Raw genomic sequence first — 9,403 nt, forward strand, 5'->3', positions numbered from 1 at the left:
CTGGTCCTCGGCGTGTTTGGCCGGATATTCGGCATAGTAATGAGCCGTCAAGCTCATAAGGTTCCCGTGTGTCGTTTGTTCGAAGGAGTCTGGATTGGTCGTTCGTGGTGAAGCCAGAGTCGCTTGTTCAAGAAGAGATGATGACAATGACATTGTGGGCAACCCTGATGGCACCCTCTCCTCGATGATCTGTCCAAGTCTTGTGGATAATTAGGTCGATCGAAATGTCCTTTCTTATGAGCTCTCTTCTACTCCTACCTTTTTAATGAATCGAAGCCACAAAGGACACAATTTTTTTAATAAAAAATCCTTACAAAGCCGTCGAGCCCATTTAGAGCATTTGCAACCGTTTGTATGTTCAATCGTTGGTATAAATGTCCACGTCAGCAGCCAACAACACATCATACAGACTCTTCAATGGGGCGTATGTTAAGCGTATGTTAAACAACCAGACGGACCCACTAAATGTTGAAGAAATGAACAGACTTGCCTCAGAGCTTGTGCCTGAAGCGTTGGTTCAGGTTCATACGATTTCATTATCTTTTTTTTATATTATTATGTGCCCTATTATGTGCCATGTTATCAAAACAATCTAGGTGGCAATTTAACCAACGATGATCTTAGACTGGTCATAGTGGGGAGTAACTTATACTAGTGTCATGCATATGACACTAGTCTAAGTTACTACCTTCATAGTGCAAAGTTACATATTAGTAGTGTCATAGAGGACCTCATTAATTAGCTTGTAGACTCATTTTATTTTAAAAAACGCTATGTTACAGTAACATATTATGTTACCACTTCTCATTAACTACATGTCATATAAGCAAAAGTTTCTCGAAGTGCACTATGTTACTCCCACTATGACGCCTTATGACGGTTGAAGATGCCCTTATGCCAGCAAAACACTTGGCCTCTCCATATCCTCCCACCTCTCTCCTTACCACGCCGCCGCCACGATCTGCCGCTTCCGGCCATCTCCAGCACCATCTGCAGCACCTGCAAGAAAAACCCTGTGGTCTCCCTCTACCTATTCCCCCATTTCCCCTCACTCGCTGCGTCCACCTCCGCCGCCGCCAAACAGTAGAGAGTTGTCGCCGCGCATTGGCCCCGATGGATGCGGGCAATCATGGACGCCTGGCTCGCAGTCCGCGACCGCGCGATCGACATCCGAAAAAAGTAACCTTGGTTTCTTAATTTTCCCCGTGTCCTAAATAGGGCGTCCCTAACTTGACGAGGGGTTGGACCTGGTCTCGTCTGATCCTCTCTCCCACGCAAAATGGCCGACGACACATTAATTAGCAACTTCAGCCTCCGGCATGGCCGTCTCATCCTCTTCTCTTCCCGCGCGCGGACCACACGCGCGCGCCTCTCTCTCGCTCTCGGGCGCGTCTTCTGCCTCTCCGGTGCGGTAATGTCTCTGTCTCTTCTCCTTGTTCTTCTTGTTCAGGGGCATGTGAACTGCAATGATTTATCACAGGCGTGTAAAAAAATCGATTCCTTCTTTAAATGAATCGCTCCATCTTACTCCTGATTCTTGTCATGCGCAACCACGCCTTTTATGCCATGTAAATTTTGTAATTGGAGCAATCCCATTGTCCTCTGGCCACATTCAATGCAAGGCCCGGGCTAGATCTAGAATATTACTAGATGAAATGGAATACCGTTGCCCAAACAAGGGATTCAGAAATATCTATAGAATCTCATGTGATCGTTTTTAATGCTTTCGTATGAAGTTAAGTGCTTTTATCAAAACTACATTTCACTCTCCAGGTACCATTTGGATAATCCATTAATGTGATTTGAATTGCAAAGGATGATTCTCCAGGATAAATGAAAGCTTAGCTTATGCACCTTATTGTGGTCTGTTTAATCTCATCCCTCATACAATGGGGAAACACTCTGCTGAAACCGGGACTAGTATGCTCCTACATGGAGACTTGGACATACAGATAGTGGAAGCAAGATGTCTTCCTAATATGGATCTCATGACCGAAAGGATCCGGAAATGCTTCACTGGCTATGGTGCTTGCAGGTCCAACTGCGGGAATTCTAATCCAAAACCAGACGTGAGGAAGATCATTACTAGTGATCCATATGTTTCAGTTTGCCTCTCAGGTGCAACGGTGGCACAAACTCGAGTCATTAACAACTCGGAGAATCCTAAATGGGATGAACACTTCTATGTTCAGGTTGCCCATTCAGTTAGCAGACTCGAGTTTCATGTAAAGGACGATGACATCTTTGGGGCTGAGCTCATAGGTGTTGCTTCAGTACCAGTTGAACAGATCACAGAAGGGGATACTGTCAGTGGCTGGTTTCCAATCTCTGGTCACTACAGTAACCCAAAGATATCTCCTGAACTCAATTTATCTATCCAGTATAAGCCATTTGATCAGAATCCGCTGTACAAGGACGGAGTTGGTGCCGGTGGTACTGAGAATATTGGTGTGCCAAATGCTTATTTTCCTCTTCGCAAGGGTGGTAGGGTCAGTCTATATCAAGATGCCCATGTTCCTGATGATTTTCGTCCTAACATTGAAATTGAAGGTGGGAGGACATATGAACAAAATAAATGCTGGGAAGAGATTTGCCATGCAATTGCTGAGGCTCATCACCTTATTTACCTTATTGGCTGGTCATTATATCACCCTATCAATCTTCTAAGGGAATCGACAAAACCTTTGCCTGATGGAGTCCCACGGACCATTGGAGAGATTTTGAAAAGCAAGGTTCAAGAGGGAGTTCGTGTTATCGTGTTGCTTTGGGATGACAAAACATCACACGACAAATTTCTTTTGAAAACGGTAGGCGTTATTCCACATCGCCCATTGGCTCACCCTTGAACCTCTTCATTTAATCCTTCACTGACATGGCTGTACATCAAAATTATTACTAATTTGAACTGTTTGTCATGACATTATTAGTTATGATGCTACCGTGTAGTTTTTCCTCCAAAACGTAGACATAAATAACAAGCATGAATTGAATAATGCTCTTGTCTAATATCTCATTACTGCTTTGAGAATTCTGAAATTTTGGGTGAATGATGTGAATAAATTAAAGGGGTAGACAGTTTTGTGATGGATCTATCTCCCTTCTTGTTCAATGTTTCTGGTGTCAGTCTCATCACTTGAATCTATATATTGTTGTTGTCAATAAAAATACCCAAGGGCTCAAGAAACCTGCAAGTTTCATGTTTCATTGTATCTTACTTAAATATGATTTATAACTAGATAAATATCATATTCCAGAGAACCAAACCCCTATGTTCAATTTTTTATTGATGTTTTCCTGAAGACGTGAGCTTGTTTGCCTGTTTTGTTCACAAAAGAATAGTCTGATAGAAATGATGTAGGCTGCATGCAGGATGGACTCATGCATACACATGATGAGGAAGCTCGAAAGTTTTTCAGGCATTCAGGTGTCCACTGTGTGTTAGCTCCTCGTTATGCTAGCAACAAAATGAGCATTTTCAAGCAGCAGGTGTGGATGTTGTGTGTCCCTTCCTTTTTTGTCACATACATAGAGTGTACCTATACTTCTGCATATTCTGCATATCAACCAGTCATTTTTATTTGCTGTCATGCGTGTGGCTGTGGCCATATTAGACAATACTCGAGTAAATAAAAAGTAAATTATTGAAGGGTCAAGTGATTTCTCTTTATATAAGAGGAACCAGCGTGTATCAGTATCATCTCTCTATCTATCCGGTTAGTCAACAAGAATATTTTATCTAACCCTCCTCTCTCATTCATCACCACCTGTGTTCTACTCCATTCCCTTACATTGTGCCATCCTGCTAACCTGATGGTGGTAGTTATCCTGCATGCACTAAGCTTAACATCTTGCATATATTTCCCATATTTATTTTCTCCGTATATGTTTTCACTTTTCACTTTTCACTTTTCAAGCCCTAACATCTTGTATGCTACCTTTTGATAAGTTAAACAACATACATACCAAGAATATGCATGTTGTCATGCATGACAAGCATAATGAATTTTTGCCCAACAAACAGATGCCCATAATTCACTATTACTACTTATTTCAGCAATGTTTATGTATTCGAGTGTTTCTGAAGCAAAATCCCTTCTCCAGGTTGTAGGAACTTTGTTTACGCACCATCAGAAATGTGTAATTGTAGACACTCAAGCCACTGGAAACAATCGAAAAATAACAGCTTTTCTTGGCGGTCTCGACTTGTGTGACGGCAGATATGATACACCTGAACACAGGCTTTTCAAGGATCTTACTACTGTCTTCAAGGATGATTTCCATAATCCCACTTTCCCTGTAATTCTCTAACAGTTAACTGTATCTTTGTTCCCTAACTATATTACTGATTCTTCTAAATTTTTAACAGCTATAGCTGAGAAAACAACTTTCCGACATGCTAAAATTTAGAACATTCTTCTTTCTGCAACTTCAGGTGAATAAGTCTGATGGACCGAGACAGCCATGGCATGATTTACATTGCAAGATTGAGGGTCCAGCTGCATATGACATACTTACAAACTTTGAACAGAGATGGAAAAAATCCGCAAAATGGAAAGTCAGTGTCAGAAGAGCTGTAAGTTGGCATCATGATACTTTGGTGAAAATAAACCGGATGTCATGGATTGTTTCGCCCTCTGCAGATGAGATAAATGCACATGTTTGTGAAGAAAATGACCCAGAAAACTGGCATGTGCAGGTATTATATTTTATGCGTACATACAAATCATAGATGCATCACCTTGGTGCAATTTCTCCTCTTTTTTCGTCTATTAGATAAATGTCACCACCTTGTTTATTTTGGCTAGATTTTCCGATCCATTGATTCAGGATCAGTAAAGGGATTCCCTAAAGATGTTCAAGAAGCTGAGTCACAGGTAGTGTTCATTTCACCAGTTGAAATAGCTATGCAAAAATGCAACATGATTATTTAAGTTGATTTAAAAAGATGGAGTTTTAACTTTATCAGAACTTCAAGCTTTCTCATAGCAGTGAGATGCTCATTATCTTTTGTTGTGCAGAATCTTGTCTGTGCAAAGAATCTGCAGATAGACAAGAGCATACACAATGCATATGTAAAAGCCATCAGATCTGCACAACACTTTATCTATATTGAAAACCAGTATTTTATTGGATCTTCGTACTACTGGTCTTCACATAGAGGTGCAGGTAATGAAGTTGTTTCTCAGTTATGGTAATCTCTTCTGCTCCGTTTTTGCTTTGTGCTTTGCCCTTCCATTTCGCAAGTTAGATACTTGCGCCACACCATCCCTTCTGCATTATTGCATGAGTTTGTCGTATTCCATGCTTCACACTTTTGAATACTAGAAGCATTATTTAATTTCCATGCCCACTATATTTTATAGCAACAAATTAATAAGCTTATTTTAGCATTTATGAACCTTGACCGAGGAATAGTTGGACTTTTCACAGCTTTTTATGACAAGAAAGAGAAGTACATCATTGGTTTCTTTTTACGAAAACTAGCACTTTTTGGTTCAGATTTTGGCAGTGGATTTCTGGAATCGGATTCTGTTGGGTTCGCTCTTTGGTTCAGATTCTGCTGCGCGGCAGCGGAATCCTTTGATAAAAGCTGAACCAAACAGGGCCTTTATGTGCTATCTGATGTATAGATTCCTGTCAAGGATAAGGCCAATCGAGGCATCCAGCTTATCTTTGAATACTCATGTGGGAACAGGTGCAGAGAACCTTATACCAATTGAAGTGGCCATAAAGATTGCAAGAAAGATCGCAGCAAGGGAGCCATTTGCAGCTTATATTATCATACCAATGTGGCCTGAAGGTAATCCGACAACTGCTCCTATGCAGGAGATCCTCTATTGGCAGGTTTGTGCCTCATGATCAGATTACAGTTTTGTCATGAACCTAACTCTTGTGACAAGGGCATTCATTGAGCTAGAGATGTGAGCTGATGTTAGTCGTTTTATCTCTTCAAGGGGCAAACCATGTCCATGATGTACAAGATTATCGCAGACGCTCTCCGAAAGGAAGGGTTGGACAATGCCCATCCACAGGATTACCTGAACTTCTACTGCCTTGGTAAGCGTGAAGTCACAGCCGAGGTTCCTGCACCGACAAGCCATTCTAATGAGAATTCCCCGATGGTAACTCTATTTCATTCTCTTCTCCTGTAATTTGCTAAATATATGCAATATGCGCGTCGCATAAAAAAGTTGTTTTCCTTTTCTCCTCCAGCGTCTGGCTCAGAAGTTCAGGAGGTTCATGATCTACGTCCACTCGAAAGGGATGATCATCGATGACGAGTTTGTTCTCATCGGCTCAGCCAATATAAACCAGAGGTCCTTGGACGGTTTGCGGGACACCGAGATCGCCATGGGCGCCTATCAGCCACACCACAGCTGGGCAGGAACCCAAGGTCCTCCGCGAGGACAGGCACGCCCTCCTCTCTTTACTCACCTCTGCAGAAGTGGCTAGAGCTGTTGCCTTCCAACCATTTCTTTCTGTCTGCAGGTGTATGGCTACCGGATGTCGCTGTGGGCGGAGCATCTGGGCACGGTGAAGGAGTGCTTCCGTCAGCCGCAGTCCATGGAGTGCGTCCATTTGGTGAACCAGATGGCGGAGGATAACTGGGCATGCTATGTGTCGCCGCAGATGGTGGACATGAAGGGGCACCTCATGAAGTACCCCATCAAGGTCGAGAAGGACGGGAGGGTGGTGCCGCTGCCTGGGCATGAGAGCTTCCCGGACATCGGTGGCAAGGTGCTCGGCTCTCACTCCTCGCTGCCCAACGCGCTGACAACGTAACCAGTCATCCTCGATCGGCAGAGGATCAGAGTGCTGGAGCTTGAAGAGGCTACAAAGGTGGCTACGGGCGTTCAGAAGTGGGAGTTGAAGTTGTTCCTCGGAAACTCAGAATTAGCTGATCTGTTGCATATACGTCTGACTTTTAGCTTAGCCGTTAAGCTGTATATGTGTATATAAAAGAGAGACCAGACAGAACCTCATACCAGTTGGACCAAATTTTGTGTCCCTGGGCATTGCACTTTGGTTGGAGTCTATTGCTATGCACTTTTGATGTAATCCCCCTTGTCCACCGCAGTTTGGTTAGAAATCGGCATTCAGATCTTGGTCGGTCAGCAATCCAGAACATGTACCAAGCTTGTTCTTGCTGTGTTTTTTTCTTTTTGTTTTTTGCGAGAATTGTTCTTGCCCGAATGTCAAAATGTATATAATTTAAAAGTAGGAACGAGTTCTTCAGTCAAGTTGACATAAGTAGGACTGTAGGAGTCCCGTTGATGCAAATTCGCGCAAACCTGAGTTGGTAATGAGCTCGTAGAAGTTGTCTCGAATGCCCAACTCAGTCGAGAAGAAATAATCCGGCTACATAATTGGACTTGCATTCACTTTGTAGGTTTTTTTTTGCGGTTGACACTTTATTGTTTGATACCATAATTGAATGCATTGTTATCTTGGGCATACCGCGGTCTTGCCGAGGCACTTACATTACAGGAAGACCTTGTTAACCTTGAGGAAGAGGCATCAACAACCTTTCCAACATTGGACATCCATGAACTCATATTCTCAAATTATTTAACATGCAAATAAAAGGTAAGATTGTTTTCACAAAAACGCGGGAGACAACGCCTCTAAGCTTATACGTAGTAACTATATCAAGCATCAAAACTACTCCAAAATAATCTAAATCATCATGCAAGCTCATTTTTAGAAGCAACAACAGTAGCAAAGATAGCATGATATAGAGCACTACACAAATTCTATTTGGATGAGTAGAGGAGTCACATACCAAGGAACAATTTCACCAAAGAAACAAAAAATGATGCAAGGAGCAAAAGAATCGAAAATGGCAGCATGAAAGCTCAGGAAAAAGTTTGAAAAATATGGAGAGTGTTTTTGGAGAGGAAGAAGACCTCCCAGCCCAAGCACCACACGAGAGGTACCAGGTGGGCCCCACATGCTCTTGGAAAAGTGGCATAGAGCTAGGGCGCGCGGCCTGGCCATGGGCCACTCATTTTAAATCAGACTGGACTGGAAAGATGTTTCCACACAAGAGTGAAAGGGATCCTTTTGGAAATAGTTGTTAGCTCCAATCAAGCTTTCACTACTGTCTAGGATGTTAGTGCTATGGTTAAGACACTTTTCTCAAATAAGAATGGTGGCCCACATGCTAGATGCTCCTCATTTTCGATAAAAAATATATGGCTTTTTATATAAAAAATGAGAATTTTTATGATTTTTAAAATACTAAGTAAAACGGTTTTATGAAGGAAAAAATCATTCATTTTGAGCAATTAAAAATGTTTTAGAAAATTTAAAATAAAAGCCATACAAAAGGGAGTATTTAATATAGACGACTTTGTAATCATGGAAATAATTTACTAATAAGAGTGATAAAGCCTATTAATGAATCATTCATGAAATGCAAAATCATTCCATATCAAATATTATTCGAGTTGCCTCAACTTTTTTTTGAGGGATCGAGTTACCTCAACTTGAGTATTTAACAAAAAACTATCACAATTCGTGAAATCGTGCCTACAAACTATCACTTTACAAATTTGTGCCGAAAACTATTATTTTCTCACTAATTCTTGACTAAAAACTATCAAGTCTGAAAAGACCCCGATTTGACTCTTTTAAACGTGTTTCTGACTAGTTGGACCCACACGTAAGCGGGCTAAAAAAGCAATCGGGTCCCTAGTTTTTTTTCTTCCAAAAAAGCAATCCACTCATGTAGCGCGTCGTGGCTGTGGCCGGCCCCTGGCCATGGCAGCGGCCAAGCCGTTGCTGTGGCCAGCCATGGCCGCTCGTGGTGAGCGGTGGCCAGCCAGCACGCACGCAAGCCAGCAAGAGGCGGCGCTGCACGCACGCTCGCGGCGACGGCGGCCAGCAAGCGGCGGCGGGGCTGCTGCGCACGCAAGGCCGCGGCATGCCAGCACGGCCGAGGCGGCTCCAGCCGGCCAGCAAGCGGCGGCGGCTGCACGCACGCTCACGGCGACGACGTCCAGCACGCGGTGGCGGCGGCTGCTGCGCACGCACGCTCATGGCGACGACGTCCAGCACGCGGTGGCAGCGGCTGCTGCGCACGCACGCAAGGCCGCAGCATGCCAGCACGACCGAGGCAGCTCCAGCCGGCGTGGTTGCGCCTCCGTCTCCAGTCCCGACCAGCGTCAGAGAGGTGCTTCGCCCGGGCGTCGCCATGGCGAAGAGCGCGGAGTGCACACGATGTGTTCGAGGAAATGACAGAGAGAGAGAGGAGGAGGAGGAGGAGGAGGAGGAGGAGGAAGAAGATTAATGTTGACAGGTGGGCCCATCCTGTCAGAAAGGCATTTAGAAGACGCGAATCGGGAACTTTCCCGACATGGTAGTTTTTAGTCAAAGATTAGTTAAAAAGTGATAGTTTTCG

General features: G+C 43.5%; 1 protein-coding gene across 5 annotated transcripts; it reads left to right on the forward strand.

Annotated features, from left to right (window-relative positions):
* Positions 1-882: 882 nt before the first annotated feature.
* Positions 883-7,264, forward strand: LOC123103662 (phospholipase D delta). Of its 5 annotated transcripts, none has more exons than XM_044525312.1 (11): positions 883-1,411; positions 1,774-2,807; positions 3,370-3,486; positions 4,102-4,296; positions 4,433-4,696; positions 4,806-4,874; positions 5,019-5,166; positions 5,696-5,844; positions 5,955-6,122; positions 6,214-6,411; positions 6,490-7,258. In XM_044525312.1, exons 2-11 carry the CDS (start codon positions 1,890-1,892, stop codon positions 6,781-6,783), a joined length of 2,520 nt encoding a protein of 839 aa, XP_044381247.1. In that variant the 5' UTR covers positions 883-1,411; positions 1,774-1,889; the 3' UTR covers positions 6,784-7,258. The 5 variants fall into 5 exon arrangements, with proteins under 5 accessions (XP_044381247.1, XP_044381248.1, XP_044381251.1 ...); XM_044525316.1 differs by having other exon boundaries at positions 904-1,411; positions 1,829-2,807; positions 6,490-7,261; XM_044525313.1 differs by lacking the exon at positions 4,102-4,296 and having other exon boundaries at positions 903-1,411; positions 6,490-7,264.
* The last annotated feature ends 2,139 nt before the right edge of the window (positions 7,265-9,403 follow it).

Source organism: Triticum aestivum, chromosome 5A, assembly GCF_018294505.1.
Source record: "Triticum aestivum cultivar Chinese Spring chromosome 5A, IWGSC CS RefSeq v2.1, whole genome shotgun sequence".
Lineage (NCBI taxonomy): Eukaryota > Viridiplantae > Streptophyta > Magnoliopsida > Poales > Poaceae > Triticum > Triticum aestivum.

Bases quoted from the DNA above. Each gene is read 5' to 3' on its own strand.
- LOC123103662 (XM_044525316.1), top strand. From the start codon at position 1,320: ATGGCCGTCTCATCCTCTTCTCTTCCCGCGCGCGGACCACACGCGCGC. The intron at 2,808-3,369 runs GTAGGCGTTATT...GGCTGCATGCAG, and splicing joins ACAAATTTCTTTTGAAAACG to GATGGACTCATGCATACACA. The intron at 3,487-4,101 runs GTGTGGATGTTG...TCCCTTCTCCAG, and splicing joins TGAGCATTTTCAAGCAGCAG to GTTGTAGGAACTTTGTTTAC.